The sequence below is a fragment of the Biomphalaria glabrata genome, chromosome 12 (genome assembly GCF_947242115.1).
Source record: "Biomphalaria glabrata chromosome 12, xgBioGlab47.1, whole genome shotgun sequence".
Lineage (NCBI taxonomy): Eukaryota > Metazoa > Mollusca > Gastropoda > Planorbidae > Biomphalaria > Biomphalaria glabrata.
The window spans coordinates 19,076,185-19,099,411 of NC_074722.1; the positions used below are offsets into that span (position 1 = coordinate 19,076,185).

The window sequence follows — 23,227 nt, forward strand, 5'->3', positions numbered from 1 at the left end:
CTTATATCAACCTGAACAACAGTGATAACATTACTTATATCAACCTGAACAACAGGGTTAACATTACTTATATCAACCTGAACAACAGTGATAACATTACTTATATCAACCTGAACAACAGTGATGACATTACTTATATCAACCTGAACAACAGGGTTAACATTACTTATATCAACCTGAACAACAGGGTTAACATTACTTATATCAACCTGAACAACAGTGATAACATTACTTATATCAACCTGAACAACAGTGAAAGAAAATCTACATAAACAGTAATAATCTATATATATAATTCTCTTCTTCCCTCAAGAGTTTAAACAAGAAGTAAAGGAAAGATCACTCTGCGGACAGTCCACGAGAAAACAAGAAAAAAAAAGGGGGGAGAGAACACGTAGTCACACCATAGCAGGGCAGGACATTTGCAATATCACTCTTTTATTATTATTATTATTTCTACCTCACGTAAAACAAAAGCGGAGTGGGGAAGTAATCTACTCTGTAGTAACTATCGAGGCGACAGAACACGCTCAAGACTTTGGACACCATGGAAAGATCACTCTTTTATTTTTGCAACTCGGACGGAGGGAGTTATCCTATCGAAAAAAAAGACAATTTTCGTCTGTATATTTCAGATTTGTATGAGTTTTTTTTCAAAAGATTTTAATAATTTTCCGGATATTTCCAGGACTTTTTCGTATAATTTGCAATTTCAGGAGATTTCCAGGACCTCCTACTGATCTGAACTCTCCGACATGTCAAATGAGAACGAAGAAGAAGAAGAAAATTCTATGTGACACATCCTAACGCGGGAAATCTGTAATATGTTATAAAATGGTTTAATTTAATAATTTATACAACTAAAATTAACGCGGGTCCTATAAAATTGCTGGGCACACTGAGGTCGCATAGGTTGCAGTGGCCTAAGGTTGGCCCTACAACATAGCGGCGTATGCGCATACGCCGCCGGTCGACTAGTATTACATATGCCAACTGGGACAACACTAATTTAATATTGACAAGACATATTTCATCTTAAAAATAGTTTTAAAAAACACATATCAACGTGCCATTTTTAACCTAGTAACATGATGCTATCAACACTTTCAACATTTCTGAAATAATGTATTTTAACCGGAACAACGTGACTTCAATCAAACGTGACCAGTAACCTTATTCTAAACTGAGCTTGAGACTTTATAGGACAGCAATGTTGAAACTAACATCAACCTAATCAGCAGTAATAACAAGCGTAGAGTAATTAATTTGAAGTAGAATACTAGGCCTATTGACTGACAAAGACGAAAACATCAACTAATAATATGACATCACAGCTTAATAATTAGAACTGAACAACATTATTCAAGAAAACAACACAATGTAAATGAGAATTGGACCAGCTCACATCCCTATTACAAGAAAAAAGACGATATTATAAGCTATCTCGACATGACCAACGCATAATTTTTCGACTCAGAACCGGACACAACAGAATGAGACATATGTTCCGGAAGCTTAAAGTCGGGACGAGTGAAACCTGCCCTTATCGAGCATCACCAGAGAATGCAGAGCAGGTAGTTCAAAGCTGCATACTATATCAAGACTCTGGCCCCAAAACCCTCATATAGAGCTAAACCTATAAGGAAAACTGCCTGATCTGGAAACCACTGTGCGGTTCATCTCAGATAAAGGATTACTGATCTGAACTCTCCGACATGTCAAATGAGAACGAAGAAGAAGAAAATTCTATGTGACACATCATAACAAGAACAACAGTAAAATATGAGATGCAGACATTCAAAAACAGTAATAACTTATAACATTCATCATTTATTTAAAACAGTGAGACTGAATTTTATGCTACCCGTAATCCACTGCTTTTTTTTCTTATTATAAAATGTACGAAACCTTTTAATTCGATTCTTTAATTTACAATTGAAGTCACAACTTCATGTAGGGCTGGGGGAGGGCGAACCTTGACACGGATCTCAAAAATGGCTCCACAGACTATTTTCTTTTAATTTAACGGTTGATGAATATCGCTGAAAAAAAGAATTACTAGCTCGTTGGACACACGGGGAAATTTCTAGTTTGACGCTTTTAATTTTTCTAAGTAAAAACAATAAATTTAGCCTAAATTTGGCTATAAAACATAGCGTAGTCAGCATTACTGTACCAATAACTGAAATTTGAAGTAACGTCTGTATTATATAAGATAAGATAAGATCTAAGTTTGCATATATTTTTACGTAAATCTAATCTAGATTACATCTAGATCTAGACTAGAACTTATAGAGTTCTAAATCAAAAGCTTATGTAGATCTAGTTCTAGACGTCTATATAATTCAAGTATCAATGAATACTATTCATTGATCTAATTGTAGATTGAGCTCAGTTGTTTGGACATCCAGTGCGACTTCAATACCGGGTTTGAGCAAATCTTTTTTTGTTTTAGTTGTTTCTAAAAAAAATATTTTAAGATGTTTTTCTTGTTAACTTGTAACTTCGTGGAAACTTCTGGGGGGGGGGGGGGCACGGATCTCGAAAACGCATCTAACGATTTTTCTAAAAATGTGACAATTGCTGTAGGCCTATATAGTGTATTTTGTTGGGAAAAGAATTACTAGTTCGTTGGCCACACACCCACACTGAGAAAAAAAATCTAGATTAAACGTTTTAATTTTTCAAAGAATTCCTTTTTCTAATAGCAGACAAATAAAATAAATAAGTATCAGTGGCTAGATACCCGAACAAGTTTATGCATAATTAATATACATATTTATAATACTGTTAGTTTTTTCTGCTTCAAAACATTTAGGTTGAAATTTCATCAAAATGTCCTCAACGTTACACTATACTTCATATCAGCCGCAAATAATGCAACCTTACTTTCAGTCCTAAAAACTAACTGCATGGATATGAACAGTTTGAAAAATGCTGGGTATCTGATACCAGGAAAAGACAAATGAGTTTGAACTTTTACAAGCCAACACTGTGGCTGGCAAAAAGGAAGAACTCAATATTGTCAAGAGACAAAAGCTGAGCTGGTTTGGTAAATTGTAAGACATGACTCACTATTAAAAGTCATTCTTCAAGGCACAGAGGAAGGAGCATGAAAAAAAGGGTTTTCCAAAGAAAAGCTGGCTGGATAACATCAAAGAACATTTTTCCAGACCAGGATCTGGTGTATGTCACATGTACTCATAATGGGCTAAGAATACCAATTTATGTTTGTTTGTTTTACATGTTTCGGATGTTCCTTCAGAGTTGAAGATAATTACTTCCTAGTCCAAACCTCCCGCAGGACGACGGGGGATGGGAACGGGCAGGGTTTGAACCCGGGACCATCGATAAATCTGAACGACAGTCCAGCGTGCAAACCGCACGACCACGCAGCCATTTATTTGTAACTTTGTAATGGACTCTATTTGAATCATAATGCTTCTTTTATCTAAATTTTCCACTGCCTTTGTTCCTAAACCCAAATGTAGAAAAAGCTTCAAGAGTAAATATTTGAGAAAATTTAGAATGTTGTGATCCTTAGAAAGTTTGTCACACTCATTCTACATGCTTGAATTGGAATTTCATGAAAGACCCAAAGAATAAGATTTATTCTCCTAGTATAAACAAAATCCTAAAAGATGCAGTGAGTTGTTACATCTATGTATTGTACAGTCAACATGCAGCAAGTCATGATGTATGTGTATTGTAAGGTCAATAGGCACTGAGTCAAGGGATCTGTATTGTCTAGTCAATATGCAGTGTTGTCAATGGGATCTGTTATTATTAGGACAACACACCTTAATCACAATATCTCAGTGACATCTAAAGATCTTTTTGGATATCTGTATCCTCTGTGTTCTTGGTAAGATTTGAAAGGGGAACAAACTCATCTAAAATTAATACTTTCAAACTCGAAGACACAAACACTCTTTTGTTCCCCTGGCAATCAAATCATTAAATAGAAACAATTTGATATGGCTCCTTGTGCCACACCCCGGGCAACAGTCTCGGGTGACTTTCTGCACACTGACACATACCAGACAATGAGATATTATCTGCAACAACATGGAATAGTAAAGAAACAGGGGATTCCAGAGGTTTATCCCCTGGGACAAAAATGATTAATCTACTAATATTCATGTAATCTATTTGGATGTAAGTTTCCAATGAGTAAAGAAAGGTTATTTTTACAATAAAATTTAGACTGAGAAAGTTTGATGAAAAATAAAGGAATTGGGTTAAAATCTCATCCCAAATGTTCAACTAATCAGGGCTACTTAAATATAATTAAGACTAATTATGACACATTGATGTCTAAAAGATATTAATAGTAAATGAATGAAGATCAGACTCAATGTTTTGATATTATTTTCTTATAACATTTTTTTTCTCAGTTAGTTCTGTGATAATTGTGACTCAAACTACACAAAGCTCTACTGTCAGCTAATATTGTGCTTGTGAAAAAAAAATCCACCAAGAAATATCCGTTTTACAAAAAGGTGACAAAAGCTGTTTCAAGATTTCTCCTTTACTTCATTTCAAGTTAGCACACTGATAATAAACTTAAAAGTAAGAAAGAAAACTTGATATTGCTATAATACACAGGAACAGTTCATTGAAATGCTTGTAGTAGGTATGTAGCTAGGGTGGGTGCAAGGGTTTGGACTGCACTGGGTGACACCCATCAAGAGATGACACCAGTGTAATAAAATTCAGAACAACTCATTTTAAGGAGAGACTGCAAATTGTACAGATGTTTTGCAATAAAAGTATGTAAATCAATAGCCTTTATACAATGTTTCAATAAAAATAATAAACCAAGGACAAATTTTACTGCCAATTTTTTTTATTTTTTGGCAAGTAATATAATACTGGTGTAAAGTATGAAATGTAGGCAATTGAAGTGATATATTTGTAAAGTATAATTTTATATTCTAGGTAAGAGTAGGAGTAATAATTTATCATATATTTTGGAAGAAGTTACATTCAACTTTTATGGGTTTTTAAAACATATTTTTGTGTTTCTCAAATACATTGACAATTATTTAAAAAGATTATAAAGACAACCACTTGTACACTTGGTTAATATATTTTTTTACTTAACTTGCAATGCAGTTATTCCAAATAAATTAGCTGTTTAAGTCTTTCTCTACATAATTATTTTCCTCGTTCCGATAGTATTATTCCATTTTCTCATTTGTACTTTACTATCCTGTTCAGATTAAATTTCAATAACATTTTTGTTTGTTATCAGAAAATGTTATATTTGAAATTGAATTATAGGAGAAAGCCAGCTATTTTTACACAGCACAAATTAATCTTTATAAATCCAAAAATCCATTTAGTTTAATGGGTTCAGATCAACGTTGGCATCATCAATTAGGAGAGAAAGAGTTAAGTATCAAATATGTTTTTTTAGTGGTTATAGAAGGCAAATTACAAAGCATAAAAAAAAGATTGCACTACAGATAATTATAGATAACTGAGTGTAGAGCATCTTGCCTTTAGATGGATGCATAATCAACTAAAACATCAGTAACAAGAAAACATTAATGGATTTATATTAGTATTTATTTAACAATTATGTTTGATCCTTATAATCAAAACTATATTTAACATTGACACTCAAATGTACATCAGCAGAATGAACATAGTCTTACAGTAATATTGAGATACCTTAACATTAACAATTCTAATGCATGCAAATATGTAAAAGATAATTTCACTTTTATAATAATATTACAAAACCTTGTCATAGAATGTTACAATAACAACACTGTGGTTCTCTTAGAAATATAAGTACAGACTAATTATGAGTAACATTAATAAATAAAGCTTTACCTTTGAGTAAAGGACACTTACTATCCTGAAAAGAAAACAAAACTTATACAAAGTAAAATTGCTCAATTGGCAACAAAAAATTCTGATTGTTTTATATATTTTGTATACAAGGAAAAATAATTTACTTTAACCTTTTTATTTCTGTGCCTATAAATGACATGAAAGCCTACATCAACTAGACATCAAGTAAAACTGGTGAACTGTTTAATCAGTATTAAGTATGAGACAAACTCCTTGCAGCACCCAGTGAGATATATGTTCTTGTGTTGCCAAATCTGCCTCAAATACTAAACCAACCCCCATGGCATTTCGTCTTTGTGATGTTGTGTATACTGGTGTACGAAATGTATTCTGTAGAAAGAAAAAAATAACAATTTGATATGAGTAAAGCACCTTAATTCTTCAGTCTAACATTTTTAAGTGAATATTTATAAAATTGTCTTCAACTCTTTCAGTGCAGGGTTACTTTTAGGGAGTAACTTTGCTAGCTCTTGTGATTGTGGTGTTACTCAGTGAGTAACTTGGAATATAATCTTTTTAATGTTTAACTTTTAGCTTCTCTCTTTTTTTATTTTCTGGATGTGAGAGTGATTGTTCTTTGTTTGAGTGTAAATTGGTTGCAGGACTAACTCATTTTGAAAAAAAGACAACATTGTGTTAGTGGTTCCTTTTTTTTTAGTTTATTTTGTGAGATTCAAAAATGTAAAAAATTCAATTTCTTAGTGCATTTTTTCACCTTTCATGAAATTTAAAGTGAAAAAATATGTTTAATTTTGTGATTTGAATTAGTAAAAACTAAAAAGTATGTTCTAGAAGACTAAACAATATGCACTGAAGGAGTTAAATGTAGCACGCTTTAATGAGAGGAATGGAGAAAGACAGGTGACAAATCTTGTGTGGTGCCCCAATGGTTCACCAGACTAAGAAATAGGTGAAGGTGAGCTTGACAAACTGTCTCTGTATACAGCAAGAGAAAAGAGGCTAGACCATCCTTCTAGCGGAATAGAGGAAAAACAAATGACAGAATGAACACAAGGGAATGGAGAAAAGAAATTTCAATGTCTAGATCAATCAATGAAAAACTAGACTCTATAAAAAAGGATCAACTTGTCTTCTTAACTAAAGCATGGAGTGACTTAAAGTGTGAAGCTTCAAAAGCATTTTTTTTCTTCTTACTACTGTAGAAGTAAGTTATTTCCCTTTCCTTGCTGTGCGCTATGACACATTGCTGTTTTCAAGACATCTTGATAACTAGACAGCTTGATTACTTTCAGGCTAACTAAGAATTCTGTACTATTGATCTAATGACTCAATATACTTATATCAGAAGCCTTACCTGAAGCTTTAGTCTGTGAGATTCGATTGGAATGATTTTGAGTACAGGAAGTTCTTGGATGAGTTGCTTGGGTCTTTGTGGCAGTAGGTAACTTTCTTGAAGATCCCACCCAGCACCTTCCAAGTACAAGCCATGGACAAAGCAACCTAGACAGGACAACAAGCTAGAATAGTATATTGAATTTGAAACAACTCCTTGAAAAACTAATACTAACAGGCCATAGTTGCAAAAGTTTGAATGGCTGATGCTGATTTCTTTTAAGAGGTTGTTAGACTGCCCATATTACTTAAAAGTAATTAAACAAATATTAATACTTATTTATATAATGCACAAAATTATGAAATTGCAATGTTTAGTTCAAAGAGTTGAGCTCAGTTTTTCATAAAATAGTAAAAATAAAATGCATAAATGACAAAGTTACACTTATTTATATTAATTCTTTCTTAGCAGCATTTTCCATTTTAAAAATGAATTACATGAAGGCATTTATAGTAATTTCTGATAAATCTTCCAGTTTCCTTGAGCTACTGGTGAGAATATTGAGCATCTAAATCAATTGCAAAGATATGAAAACCCATTGGACAAATTTCCCCTATACATTATTTTGCTTCAAGCTAGAAATTATCTGTGCCATCATTATAAAGTATAATAAAGTATATTAACATAAGAAGTATACTGACCTGATGTAGTTCTCTCTGTGACATCATCAGCAGAAGGATACTTGGTGACAGATGTATATAATGTGGATTTGTCCAATGGCCAGCCATTTTTACGACATGTTGCTTGAACAAGAGCTGTGAGATAAGATTCTGGAATATGTAGACCAGACAACCACATGACTGGGGGCTCTGCTTCATTCACCTAAAAAGTAGAAATAAAAGTTAATAATTAATAAAAATTAATAATTAAGAATGAAATAATAATTTGAAAAGGAACAAATTACTAGTCAGCTTGAATAAAAATATAAATAAAATAAAATTGATGCCATTAACAGCAAAATGTCATGAAATAGCTAAATAGCTACTAAATAGCTAGAAGTTTTGTTTGTAATGTGTACTCTGCTAGTTGTCAAATGTCTTAATATCTCTTTCCTTAAATTGACAAGTGATGGATAAATACACTCAAGTCAAGAAAGATATAAGTAATAGCTGCAATTTAAAAACATGATCTGTAATATAGCAGCATTAAATTAGGATTGCTATTGAGAAAAGAAGGTTAAGGAAATATGACAAACAATATGTATGGACCCAGGACCTATTTTCAGCATATTTTCTTCCTCTTCTTCTGTCACTAGCTCCAGCACCAAGGCTCAAAACTTCATACTTAGCTGAAATCCAATAGCTATAATTTATGGTTTTAAATATCTAAAAAAATTGGATTTGAACCCAGAACTGTTTACCCATGTATTGTATTGCTTGTATCTGTTCTCAAAGTGAATCATCCAATTTCCTAGTGATTTTAAAGTATCCGGTGCCAAACGCCGCCAAATGGATGGAATCTGACCATTAAACATTGACCTGGCCACATCGTCCAGTTCACTAGACATTCCCACCTCTCCAGCAAGGGCCTAGAGAAATAGACATTACATATAAGTCATTATCCCTATTTATAAAAAGTGTAACTAAATCCTTGCTCACTGAAAAAGAGAAAACGAGTCAAACATTTGTACAAAATCAACTCAGTAGGTAGAGATTTCCTTTTTTTTTAATCTGCACTATTTCATTTCATTATAATATAGCAATATGGATTGAAATGTTCAATGACTTATATTATATATATTATATGAATATGCATCCAAAAAAATCTCAGACATGTGCTTCCATTTTAAAAGTTACTCTCTTGGGAATAAAACGACTTATCTAATGAAAAGTTAAACTAATTTTTGATAATATTTCATAGTTTAATTGTCAATTAAGGATCAGTTTGCTTAGTTAACTGAAAATAATAATGGGAATATATACATAATGACCATACTCCGCCTTAATTTACAGAAACTGGTACACTAATGTTAATGATTATAATTACTTACAGTATATACACATAAAGATATTGACACACTTTACATTATGGCCAACTAAGAAGTCAAGACAAATTAATGAAATAAAAACTTACCCTTTTCAATGTAACCAGCGATCTTCTCATGCGACCAATCAGTAAATTGAATCTCTCCAACTCTTGAAGTAATACAACAGTAGTTGGACTGATATCAATGCCAAGATTTTTTCTAATTTTATCTAGATCAAACTCAGCTGGTAGCTTGTTGAGCACATCTTGAGCTATTTGGTCAATAAAGTCTTCTCGACTGATACCACTGGCTGAGTCCCCTATAATACAGTCAAAACAATACAAACAACATGATATTGTGGCAACAACATATATGAAGGAAGTTTTAAACATTGAAACCAATGAAATGTACCTGTCTGTGGTTGAAGATCAACTAAATGTGTCCACATGTCTCTAGCAGCCTGTGTGTAGTAGCCAATTTCAGCATTGGGATGTAGGCCAAACACTTCTGGGGTGTTGGCTAATGGCAAACTTTCAATGTAATCTTTAAAAAGGAAGTTAGATTATTTTACAAACTTTGTAAACTCAATGTAAAAATAAAATTACCAGCCTTCACTAATCAACATATATTATCTTGAACAATAATAACTAAAAAAGGGCCTTAAACAAAATTATATAATTCTAATTTGTATTAAATGAAATTTGATTTAGCTTAATTTATCACAGAGCTATAAATTTTTCTGGACTTTGTTTTTTTAAGGTTATTAAATTTAAAAGAGATATACATAAAGACTGTCTCACCAACATAGACATCTCTTGGGCCATCTTCAGGAATATGATAATCTACAGTTTCATCATGATAGAAATGGAATGGCTGAAACTTGTCAAAGATGAAATCACCCATGTACTCATCCATGTATGTTCGAAGTATACGTCTGTCAAAGTCATCTATTGCACGACCTCCATACATCACCTACATGAGAATACATAGTTGTGAGATCAAGAAATGTCCAAAGTGCAATGCATATTGACTTATAAAGCATATAACATGTATGAGCTCACCTCTCCTATTAGATACTTGAGGCTGTTCCAGGGTATTTTTGTTTCTCCATTCTGCACTGCTTTACTTAGATATGTGTTTAATATCTGCATACACACTCTGAAGTCACTTTCATTGAAATCATAACTAACATTCCAGCCAATCTGTACAATAAATGAAATGATAAACTGTCATGCAGACAAAGCAACTTTAGCCATAAAACACTAAATAAGACATATATAATCTTTCAACAATTTAGTGTTCAGATTCTTTTCTTAGATTCTTAGAAATTAAGCTGCATAAAATGCTAATAAGAAGTTAATATAATTTATGGTTTCAGTCAAACCTGAATAAAGTTTACTTTAAAATACAAAATAAATAGTCAAACAAAACAGGTTAAACAATGGTGTGAGAGTACCATATAATAACTGTGTCTATTAAAAAAAACCTACATGCCTGCATTTCTTAGAAACTTGTTATTTGAATTTCAAAATATTTCCTCTGAATTAGCAGACTTATCCATGATTCATATGTGCAAAACACTTTTGAAAGTCTATAAGTAAGTTTTGTATTCATTTTAGCAGCATTAAGATGGAATTGAAATCCAATTTTCATTATCTTTTTGTTTTCAAGATTTTAATTACCAGTATATAAGTGACTCTGTGACTGTGGGGCCACTAATTAAGTGTTTGAGATAGTATTTCATTAAAGGTTCCTCAAATGCAGCTTCAGTCTAAATAGGCAATTTCTGTATAAAATTGTTTAGCTTTTGCCCATGTTGGCCAGTATGACTTTGTGGAGCTGACTAATTATTCCATAGTTACCTTTCCATACTTTCTTCTTTCCTGTACAACAGCATGGAAGAAGGCTAAAGTAAAAACAAGGGAGGAGAAAGCTGCATGTTCACAGTCAGCTAAAGCTGTTGCTGAAATCTTGTGGTAGGTGCTTCTCATATTCAACTTAAGACCATTAGGAGGTTCTGTGACAACCTAGTAAAAATTTATAGGCTTAGAGATAAATGAAAGAAACATGTTACTTAGAAATAACATGTAAAGCTACATTTATAAAAAAAAAAGAGTTGACTTGTTCTTCTTTTTCTATGTTCTATATTTAGTCATTTAATTTTTCATTACATTATGTTTAGCAATTAATAGAATGGGACAATAAATAAGTGACTACACTGAATATAAAGATTTATTTTTAAAATAACTACCAACCTTAAGAGACCTTTGTAGTATACTTATAGGGAAAGATGGAGTTGGCTCAGTTGTCAACCAAAGACGGAAGTCAGGATGAGGTTTAGTCATCTTCTCAAGCTGCTTGTCTAGCTCACGAAGCCATCGAACTAAAAGATGACAGTTCTGAAGCATTAGCCACTGGCCACGTGAGATGGCTGTCTCAAGCAGTTGCAGAGCCACCTGGGGAGATGCAAGATAGAACATAGAGTTTAGAGAAAATATATTGTAGAAAGATTGACCCAGAGATCTTTTTAAGTCTCTGTTTTAATGAGTGTTATTGACAGACGAACTGCTCTACAAGTTTAATTAAAACCATTGCAGATACAAAATTCACCTTTTCTTGACCTTGACCCATGGAGAGAAATTTCAACTTGTTACTTCCGAACTCTATCCGGTCAGCTAGCTTCATGAGATCACTTGCGGGATCAGAGCCAGGACTCAAAATAAAAACTATTGGAGACATAGGCGTGCTCTGCTCGTAAACGTTCTCAAAGCTGATGATCGGAGGAGTGACATACTTCTCTCCCATTGTTTTAGTGACATATTCAGTGACAGCTCTGTAAATTCTGTCAATTCTAAAGCAGCGAAGAAGCATCAGACTTTGGAAATCACTTAATCTTTCATGATAATTGAGTGGGTATGGCTGGGATTCTGGAGCATCATGATCAAACCACTAAAAGAAAAGAAAATAGTGTGTAATCAAAGACAAGATTAAAAGTGTATATTTGAAAGAGCCTACAAAATAAACAAATTACAGAATAGACCATTTGAACAAATTGCAGAATAAATTTATACCCAAGAATTTGAAAGAAAGTTTACAACTCTATGGAAGTTTACTCTGGATATCTAAGAACTCCCAAAATTAATCAAATATATGTAGGACAAAAATCACTTCAGCTATAATAATAACTTCATATATTTAAAAAATGGATATCAAAATAGGAAACATTCTTTCAAAATACCTTTTTCCAAGCTTTCTCATTTCGTTCTATATCATCTAGTAGAGAACTAAACACTGGATAGTCTGCTGCCAAACGATTACAGTCTTCCCATCCCTCGTCAGGAAACCATGAAAAAGGTTTCTTGCGTTTGCTTTTTTCAAGTGCCACTTTGCCCTGTTTCATAAATCAATGCACAAAATAGAATTTAATGACATATAGAATAACCTTTATTTTTTTAAACATGTAATTCATTCTTCAATTTGCTACATAAGACAGTAAAGTAAGTAAAGTAAGAAAAATAAAAGCGTTTTCTATATGTTATTAAATTCTATTTTGTTTAATAAACTTCTTTATTTTTACGTTCAACAGGTTTTCAGGGTTCTATAGAATTAGAATGTAACCTTTGGATATTACTATGTTGCCTGCATAATGATCAACATTTTCAAAATCTTTTACAAAGCTTATGTTAATTCACTCCATCTGTCTATCTGTCTGATACAAATTTTGTGGGCCTACATGTTTATTCTCCTACTTCCCATTCTCAGATCAAGTAAAAATTTTGCATAATTAATCATAGTCCATGACATTACTGTCAATATATTTGATTGAATCAAAAAATTAGTTTATCAATTAGTGTTGATTAATTATTTTTTTAGTATAGAAAAGGGAGTTAAGTAGATTTTTGCAGTTCTTCACCTTAGATTTGTTTTTTTATTTTTATATTTTGCTTTTTTTAAATTTTTTTTTAGTGTAGTTAATTTATGGATCTTAGTCAAGGTCTCCAAACAAAGTGTTAATAGATGAGATCTAAGATTTTTAAGTTAGCAGCTTCATGTTCAATGCCCAGTTTCCCTGTAATTTTGTTGCTTATACTTGTTTGAAACTTCTAGAGCCAATGAACAGATTTGAATTTGAAAATGTTCTTAAAAGTTGTTTAAGAAATCAAGTTTCTGACCTTAATGAAGAAATCTAATTCATCTTGTGTGACTGCCTGTTTATCTTGTTCAAGTTTAATATTTATTTGAAATGAAAACAGAAGCTTGTGCTTTTCAAAGATACCTAAGAAATTCAGTAAAATGTTCAAATTATAAGCTACAAATGTAATCATCCAATAAAGTATTTACAAAGAGATTCAGCTGAAAGAAAGAGGTAAACCTAATTACATACACATTTATAAAATCAAAAAATTACTTTTTGATAATTTGTATTGTTAAATCATTTTTTTAATGTGATGAAAGAAGTTCTTGTTTAATTTAAATTGTAATAATTTAAAATAATCCTAAACAGTAAATAACTACATACATTCTGTTGTTTTTTTAAACTAATACACACAACCACATGTGAAGGTACAGATGACAACCAACCAACCTGTGCAGCCATAATTATAGATATTGTGGGTCAAAGTGTCCATGATGTTCTTTAGTCTCTTCTGGAGGATGCTATCAGGTAAACTTTTCTTTAGTGAATGCCCAAACACTTCCAGATAAGAGGCCAATGAATATTGATACATGGTATTTACTTGAGACATTTCGGCAAGGACGAAAAACAGAATGGCTCCTCGCTTAGCAGCAGGGCGATAGCCGTCTCTTAATTTTTCAATGTCTATTGCAGTCTTGGCTCCAAGTTTGAGTTTCTCAGAAACCTGCAAAAGAAATACATTTGTGTATATTTTTAAATATTGTGTAGAATATGAAATGTACATAACTCTTGGTTGATTCTCATTAAAATATTTTTTACTGAAAATTTTAAACAAAATTTAATAAAACATTGTAATGATTATAAATTTAAAAAACCATGAAATTCAGAAAATATAAAAAAAAAAATGTGATTTAATTACCTCAGTAGCTTTTGTTTTAGTTTCTTCTAGAGTCTCCACCAGCTCCACATTGTCCAACATATTACCTTGAGACTGAGCCAGTTCTCTCAGCAGAGAGTCTTCTAAATCTTTAAGAAGTTTCTTATTTACACTAGAGATCAAAAGAGAAAGAATTACACTTTCAAGTTGGTAGGAAGTCACTTACTATGAGAACAGTATGTACTTTACAAAATCTAAATTTTATTGATGTTCTTTTGTGATGATGTTGCAATGAATTTACCTTGTTTCCATAATAAGTCTTTCTCTTTGTTCTTCTAGTTCTTTCCTTTCAAATTTGACTATAACACTAAGAAGCTGGTCTTCTAAGCCCTAAGACAAAATACATCTACTATCAGAAACTAAAATGAATCTTGTCAATGTATTTTCCTTTAATAACTACAAAGTTGTCTATAAAAAGATTGAGAACAAACCTTAAGTGTTACTGTATAATTGATGACCATTGACTTGCCAAAGACATTTGGACCATATTTGGGATTAGCCAGTTTAGTGTTCAGATACAAACGGAAGTTGGGGTCATAGTCCACTTCTTTGTCTCCAAGCATGACAAACTCTCTTCCTTGGCCACCTAATCAAAACCCAAAAGAAAAATCTTACTCTGGAATAAGTGCAACCTAACACAACTACACCAAGCTGCATTAAACTTTCAACAAACATTCTTATCAGAAAAAGACATTAACCAACCAGTTGATGACCTCTGGAATTTCATTAAAAACTATCTTAAAAACATTATAGAAAATCATATACCAACTAAATACACATTAAATAAAATAAATAAATGCAGGTTTAATAATAGATTAAAGAAGCTTTGTAGACAGAAGGAAAACCTATATAGAAAATTTAAAGAAACTAAGGCAGAAAGAGTTTATAAAAAGTATATAAAAATGAAACACCTAACAAAAAACGTAAGCAGACAGCTGCAGAGTGAATACATAAACAATGTAATATCTAAAGATAACAACAAAAACCTATGGTCATACATTAAGTCTAAGAAAATGGAAACAACAGGCATAGCGCCATTAAAAGGAGAAGATAGCTTAACACATAATGATAATGAAACTAAAGCTAACATCCTAAATAAATACTTTGCATCAGCATTCACAGCCCCAGGAGACAAAGACATATTACTTAATTTAAACCAAGTAGACAACATAGGAGATATAGAAGTACAAGAAAAGTACAAGAAAAGAGAATCCAAAAACTATTAGCCAACATCAAACCTAATAAAGCATCTGAACCTGATCGTATTCCAGCTAGATTACTCAAAGAATTAAGCAATGAGCTAGCACCAGTGTTCAAAATACTTTTTCAGGCATCTCTTAACCAGGGCAGAGTACCAAACGACTGGAAAGAAGCTAATGTCACTCCCCCCCTCCTTAAAATATTTTGGCATTGATGGTCCATTGCATCACTGGATTAAAGATTTTCTGATAGAGAGAGAACAAACTGTAATAATAAATGACTCTAAATCAACACCAATAACAGTATACTCAGGTGTAGCTCAAGGAACAGTCTTAGGTCTATTACTATTTTTAATTTACATAAATGATTTACCTAATTGCATTAGTTCAGGAACAAAAGTCAGATTGTTCGCAGATGATTGCATAATATATAGAACAATAAAAACAACACAAGATACAGAAATTTTACAAAGAGAATTAGATGAATTACAGAAATGGGAATCAAATTGGAGCATGTCTTTCCACCCAGAAAAATGACAGCTATTAAGAGTAACAAAAAAACTAAAACAAATTAATTCCACTTATCTTATTCATGGCAAACCAGTAACACAGACTAAAAACGCAAAATACTGAGGTGTTATAATAAATGAAAAACTGTCATGGAATCCACATATTGATGAAACTATCAAAAAATCAAACAAAGCATTAGGGTTTATTAAAAGACATTTCTACAAATCAAATAAAAACATAAAACTAAAATGTTATTTAACCTTGGTTAGGCCAATAATAGAATATGCATCCTCTGTTTGGGACCCCTCAACTCAAGAAAACATTAAGAAACTGGAACAGACACAAAATAGAGCAGTGAATGAATATTCACATTTGACTAGAGTAACACCTTTAGTAGAATCACTAAATTTAGAAAGCCTTCAGGATAGAAAACTTAAAAGTAAAGTAGCAATTATACAGAAAACACTGAACCATAATCTTCAAATACAAAAACTAAATTTAATAAAATACTCAGAAAGACACAAAGATAAAGGCACATTTCTCGTTCCATATGCTAGGACAAATTTGCACAAATACTCCTTCTTCCATAGTGCTATTAGAGCATTGAATGGGTTGCCTGAGCTAGCCAGGAAAATCAGTGACTTGGCAGAATTCAGGTCATTGGTTAATATGAATGACTAAATGCATGATGCATAGGACGTAATCATCTTCTTTTTTGAAGTAATGTCTGTATCATGTAAGATAAGATAAGATAGGGGATCGAAACACAGATATTCAATTACTTAGATGAATAATAGTCTTTGTATATAAATGCCAGGAATTTACTTATGTTTGTGTACTGAGTTAGAATTTAAAAAAACAACAATCTATGTAAACACAAATAGCATTGTTTCCCTTTGATTGATTTAGAATGAAATGTGAAAAAGAAATTAATGTAAATTACAACAAAACGTCAAACCTTTGATATTTTTTTCCAACACATTATCTATGACTGGGTCAATATACTCATCAACATCTTGGAACAAAAAGGGGAAGCCATATTTGATGGCCAATTCTAGCTGTTTTAGGAAGTCTGGATCATTGAAGGTGCACACCTAAAAAGTTTTTTTTTATTTTAAAAAATTATTATAATTAATTAATTATTATTATTAAAAACAATTATCATGATTCTTTGACAATTACATTCAGAGGTTTAGTTGATAAAAGTATTATGTCTAAAATTATGCTAACTTTACAATTAACAAAAATTGAGTTTCTCTGCAGGTTTAAAAAATGAAAGAAAGAAAAAATATGTAGAAAAAGAAATAGTGCCTGATGGTCAACTTTACAATAGCTAGATTAACAAAGCAACTACTGAATCAAATTCTATTGAAATGAAAATAAAAACCTTGAGATTGTTGACTTCCTCCTTTCTCTTGATCCAATTCAAAGCCTGTTGTTGTGGATCAATACACATTGGGAATCGACTGGCTCTGGTTGTCAGGATACCATTCTGTATAGACAGTTCATCTGGTGGCAGACTCTCTGAGGTCCACCTATGTAAAATAACATACATTTTAAGTTTCAGTAGTTTTGTATTTGTATGTAAATATCAAACTATTCAGTATGTAGTGCACTCTCTATGAATCATTATTTAATTAATGCCTTTCAGTATGTAGTACTTTATGTACAACCACACTCTATAGTATGTAGTACTTTATGTACAACCACACTCTACAGTATGTAGTATTTTATGTACAACCACACTCTTCAGTATGTAGTACTTTATGTACAACCACACTCTATAGTATGTAGTACTTTATGTACAACCACACTCTACAGTATGTAGTATTTTATGTACAACCACACTCTTCAGTATGTAGTACTTTATGTACAACCACACTCTACAGTATGTAGTATTTTATGTACAACCACACTCTTCAGTATGTAGTACTTTATGTACAACCACACTCTATAGTATGTAGTACTTTATGTACAACCACACTCTACAGTATGTAGTACTTTATGTACAACCACACTCTTCAGTATGTAGTACTTAATGCACAACCACACTCTACAGTATGTAGTACTTAATGCACAACCACACTCTACAGTATGTAGTACTTAATGCACAACCACACTCTACAGTATGTAGTACTTTATGTACAACCACACTCTATAGTATGTAGTACTTAATGCACAACCACACTCTACAGAATGTAGTACTTTATGTACAACCACACTCTACAGTATGTAGTACTTTATGCACAACCACACTCTACAGAATGTAGTACTTAATGCACAACCACACTCTACAGTATGTAGTACTTTATGTACAACCACACTCTACAGTATGTAGTACTTAATGCACAACCACACTCTACAGTATGTAGTACTTTATGTACAACCACACTCTATAGTATGTAGTACTTTATGTACAACCACACTCTACAGAATGTAGTACTTTATGTACAACCACACTCTACAGTATGTAGTACTTAATGCACAACCACACTCTACAGAATGTAGTACTTTATGTACAACCACACTCTACAGAATGTAGTACTTTATGTACAACCACACTCTATAGTATGTAGTACTTAATGCACAACCACACTCTACAGAATGTAGTACTTTATGTACAACCACACTCTACAGTATGTAGTACTTTATGTACAACCACACTCTACAGAATGTAGTACTTTATGTACAACCACACTCTACAGTATGTAGTACTTAATGCACAACCACACTCTACAGAATGTAGTACTTTATGTACAACCACACTCTACAGTATGTAGTACTTAATGCACAACCACACTCTACAGTATGTAGTACTTTATGTACAACCACACTCTACAGTATGTAGTACTTTATGTACAACCACACTCTACAGTATGTAGTACTTTATGTACAACCACACTCTTCAGTATGTAGTACTTTATGTACAACCACACTCTACAGTATGTAGTACTTAATGCACAACCACACTCTACAGTATGTAGTACTTTATGTACAACCACACTCTACAGTATGTAGTACTTTATGTACAACCACAGTCTACAGAATGTAGTCCTTTCTTTCCCTCACTCTCATATATAATAAATGTGAACTATTCAGAAGGCTGCATTCTATAAATATTGCATCTACAACCCACTATTCAATAAGAAGTCTCTTTTTATATAATCCAATTATATTTCAACTGAAATAATAAATAAACTTTCAATTCACTTACTTGCTGATTTCAACATCATTAGTTAATAAATCTTCTAGTCTGAATGGATCACTCAATGGCACATTTCTTTCCTTCAAATCATTGACCCAATCTTTATAAACAAGGTCATTACGGAACTCCCAACTAAATGCTCCAACATAACTGAGAAAGGCTGAGCTAACGAGACAATCACCCAACAACTGCACTCTTTTCTTTTTCAATTCCTCCAGGTCCTTGCTCCATCTGAAAGATACACAGCAGTAAAGGAACAAGTTTTAATTACATAAGACATGTTTTTAAATATAGCAGTGATTGAAAAGTTTCAAGAAATCAACAGAAAGATATGTCCAAGTACTATACTTTTGGTAGGCATGGCTTCTGAAACAAGGGGTATCGGGTTCAAATCCTGGTGAAGACTGGGATTTTTTTATTTGTGGATCTTTAGGGTGACTCTGATTCCATCCAGCTCTAATGGGTATTAGACTTTAGTTGGGGAATGTAAAGGTCATTGTGTTAGCCACATGACACCTTTGTTAACCATGGACCACAGAAACAGATGACCTATACATCAATAGCCCTATAGATCTTAGGGTCTGAAAGGGGAACTTTACTATTTTTACTTAGTTTACAATATGTTTGAGCACTTATTCCAAACTTTAATACAAAATCATCAGTTTTAAAAACAGAAAAAAAACTGTCACCTTTACCTTTCCCATAGTCTGTTGAATCATGATTCATCAACAGTTTTTCTCCATTTCTCTCTGTCTTTTGCCTTGAATAAAATCTTGTTCAATGACATGCCCATTTATTCTTTAATGTTGTCTTTCTATCCCTTTCTCTGTCTGCCTTCTTCTTTTATTTGGAACTGTTCCATGAAGGAAGTTCTTTGTAAGCCCTGAGAATCTTGTGATAAAGTCATAAAGTTTTATTTTGTGTGTTTTGACAATCGTCAGTAGGTGGTTGTGGGGCCTTATTGCCAATGTGATCCTGCTTCAAATCTCCTCACTTGTGATACGGCCTTTATAGGTGATACCTAATATCCTTATATAGCATCTCAATTCCGTTGCAAGGATACTCTTCTCTAGTTCTGAAGTCAGTGTCCAAGATTTGCAAGCATACAAAAATGTAGCCATGACTAAAGAGCACATCAGTCTGATTTTAGTGTTGAAGGCAATGCCTTTGTCTTTCTAGATTGTTTTGAGCTTTGCAAGTGCTGTGTAGACTGAATTGCAACTCTTGCCAGTAGTTCAGGTTTGGTTCCTCCATCTGAAATGATAGCTCCAAGGTATTTAAAACTTCTGACATTTGCCAGCTTTTTACCTCCAATATTGTTGTTCATTTGAAAGCCTTGTTAGCAATTGGTCATAATGTGTCAATTTTGGGCATTATTTTGTATACCATATTCTGCGGAAGTCTTGTCTATGCACATCACCAAGTCAGCTTTTCCTTTGTCCCTGCCAGACCATCTGTGTCATCCACAAAGCGCAAGCTAATAATAACTCTTTTTCCACCAATGCTTGCTCCTTAAAGAGCATCATGCATTATCCTTGCAAGGAAGATATTGAAAAAGTGTTGGTGAAAGTTGATTTTAAAGCAGTCCGCAATGTTATTATTAATGCTCACTGCACTAGAAGCTTGCTTGTAAAGATTCTGGATTACTTTATTTATGTTTTTAATAATATTGTACTTTTGGAAAAGTACAATAAAAACTAAGAAACATCTAATCATTTAATCCAATTGACCAAGTAGCTTGTTTCTTTTACCTGATATTTTCAGAGCCTAGACCTGAGATCAATTTATCAGCTGCAATAAGTCTTCTTTCCATAATTCTAGCTTCTGTTTCCAAAGCCTGTTTCTCTGTCATAGCCTGCTCATATTTCTTATTCAGTTCTTGTAACTCTTCTTCTAATGCTTGAACTTCCTTTGTTACTTTCTCAAGGTCACGTTTGGCCTAAACAAAAAGAACATTTTTTTAAAATTATGTTAGTATTTTTAAGGTTCTAAATTTAAAATTTCTCATAAACTAAGAATGAAATTTGACAAAATTTCTTGTGTATTGGAAAAAGGTTTAAAAATGTGTAATTAATATGTTTTCATTGCATTTTCAATTACTTAGTTAATGCAATATTAAATAAGAACAAGAAAATATGCAAGTTAAAAGCAATAGTCTCCAAGTTTCAAGTAAGTTCAAGATTTTTAAAAAATCTCTGTTAAAGAAAAAAATATTGATTAGTAACTGACCTGGAAAAAGTTCTTTTCTAGTTTGGCAACTTTTTCTCTCTTTGGCCTGATTTCTTTAGCCACAGCACAATATCCCATCACAGCTTCAACAAACTTAAGCAGACCTGCACCAGCTTTACTAATTGACTTCATCTGTTCTAATGTTAAGTCTATGTCTTTTATCAAACCTGAGAAACATATTCATTCTTTTAGTATTGAGATTTTGTTTCTAGTCTCTAGTTTGCTTACTTTTTTTTGACTCAACAAGTCTTTCAGAATTGTAAGAATAAGTTATTAGACTATGATCTGACCTTTCACTGTTGTCATCTGCTTTTGTGAAATATTGTCCACATCCATTTCTTTAAGAGTCTTGAGAAAGTTGGCTTCTGACATCATACCTCTGGCAGATTTCCAAGAAACATCCCGAATATTTTTGAGGACTACTATACATTCACATACTGTCTGTACTTCACGTGGTGGCTTGGCAAAGGATCTGATCAAATACAAGGACAAGAATCCCTCAAGTCAACTAGGCTCAGATACATATCGGTAAAATTAATATATTTTATTTTTATTGAGTAAAGATTTCTATGGTCATACATCATGACATAATGCATTAAAACTTCTATAGTTCTTATAACAACAAACTTTTGAAACTACTTATTGTATTCATTTATCTATACTATAAAGTAGAATGTAAGGCGTATATGTATGTGCCGAATAGAAATCAAAACCATTTGACCAATCTTGATAAAACTTGGCAGAAATGTTACTAACTTAGACCATAGTGTATGTATTGTAGCCCTAAAACAAACTTAAGACAATTAAAAAAAAAAAAGTTGACCAACTCTATGAAAGTATGCTATTTTATGAATCTAGGCTATGTTTACCATGTAGACATGAGAAAAGATCGAAAGGATTTAGATCTAGATCTAATTTTGCACTTTGCACATATAGGTTTTTACTTTGACACATGAAAATATAAAATATAGTCTATTGATTTCATTATTTAATAAAATTAAGCTTCAAGTTTGCGTTTCAAAAGCATTTTTACATAAATTCGTTCTTTATATCTGCAAATTTAGAATTCCTGATGTACTTTCTCTCATTAGACTTTACCCGAAAGGTTACACATCTCTCTATTCCTAGGTCTAAAACTCTAATTCAACTCTAAGATGATAGAACTTCTCTTCACAAAGATAGTTTTATACTTTAACACATGAACATACTAATTATAGTCCATTCATTTCATATTGTAATCAAATTAACATTCAAATTTGTTATTCTAAAGCATTTTTACATGAGTGCAACTCTATTCTTAATATCACATGAATTCAGGTCAATTAGCTATTTTTAGCTCCATTCATAATATTTTTTTATTCATGAATTCATGCATTCGCTTTACTTAGAGCATTATTATTTTGTTTAATTGTTTCTAATGCACTATATCAGTGACTACATCAGCAATACGCAAGTTAAGACCCGCGGGCAGTGGTTAATATCTGTCTAGTAGTAATTATATACATAGCCTTGTTTTACCTAATTTCAGTGACATCTTGCTTGTCAAGGTCATCTAATGCCAATCTTGCTGCTTCAAGGGCAGGTAATGCTTCAGCCAATGCATCCTCAGCATCTTTCTGTGACGCAAAAAAAAATTGTCAACTTAAGTTATAATAATACAGTGATCTCTAATTTATTGAGGGAGATGTGTTTCAGAACCAGAATTGATAAGCTAATTATGTAAAGTAGAAATGGTTTATTTATAAAGTATTGTTACACTATATTAAGGTTTTCAAAGCCCTTCCTCTTGCTTTAATGATAAATGAACCTAGTACTGTACAATACATA

At 32.4% G+C, this 23,227-nt stretch overlaps 1 protein-coding gene across 2 annotated transcripts in view; it reads right to left on the bottom strand.

Moving 5' to 3' along the window:
* Positions 1-5,556: 5,556 nt before the first annotated feature.
* The window catches only part of LOC106071343 (dynein axonemal heavy chain 10-like), a 54,617-nt gene continuing 36,946 nt past the window's right edge, over positions 5,557-23,227 (bottom strand). For both annotated transcript variants that reach the window (XM_013231428.2, XM_013231426.2), the window contains 24 exons: positions 22,919-23,016; positions 21,691-21,872; positions 21,401-21,567; positions 20,923-21,110; positions 19,181-19,402; positions 17,354-17,501; positions 16,925-17,060; positions 14,689-14,843; positions 14,499-14,587; positions 14,240-14,369; positions 13,771-14,044; positions 13,358-13,461; positions 12,424-12,576; positions 11,796-12,134; positions 11,441-11,641; positions 11,048-11,212; positions 10,247-10,387; positions 9,986-10,157; positions 9,597-9,728; positions 9,293-9,504; positions 8,580-8,747; positions 7,861-8,041; positions 7,181-7,326; positions 5,557-6,195 (listed from right to left, as the gene is read on the bottom strand). In XM_013231428.2, coding sequence (XP_013086882.2) covers positions 6,049-6,195; positions 7,181-7,326; positions 7,861-8,041; positions 8,580-8,747; positions 9,293-9,504; positions 9,597-9,728; positions 9,986-10,157; positions 10,247-10,387; positions 11,048-11,212; positions 11,441-11,641; positions 11,796-12,134; positions 12,424-12,576; positions 13,358-13,461; positions 13,771-14,044; positions 14,240-14,369; positions 14,499-14,587; positions 14,689-14,843; positions 16,925-17,060; positions 17,354-17,501; positions 19,181-19,402; positions 20,923-21,110; positions 21,401-21,567; positions 21,691-21,872; positions 22,919-23,016 — 4,050 coding nt within the window. In that variant the 3' untranslated portion in view covers positions 5,557-6,048. The remainder of the gene's footprint in view (positions 6,196-7,180; positions 7,327-7,860; positions 8,042-8,579; positions 8,748-9,292; positions 9,505-9,596; positions 9,729-9,985; positions 10,158-10,246; positions 10,388-11,047; positions 11,213-11,440; positions 11,642-11,795; positions 12,135-12,423; positions 12,577-13,357; positions 13,462-13,770; positions 14,045-14,239; positions 14,370-14,498; positions 14,588-14,688; positions 14,844-16,924; positions 17,061-17,353; positions 17,502-19,180; positions 19,403-20,922; positions 21,111-21,400; positions 21,568-21,690; positions 21,873-22,918; positions 23,017-23,227) is intronic.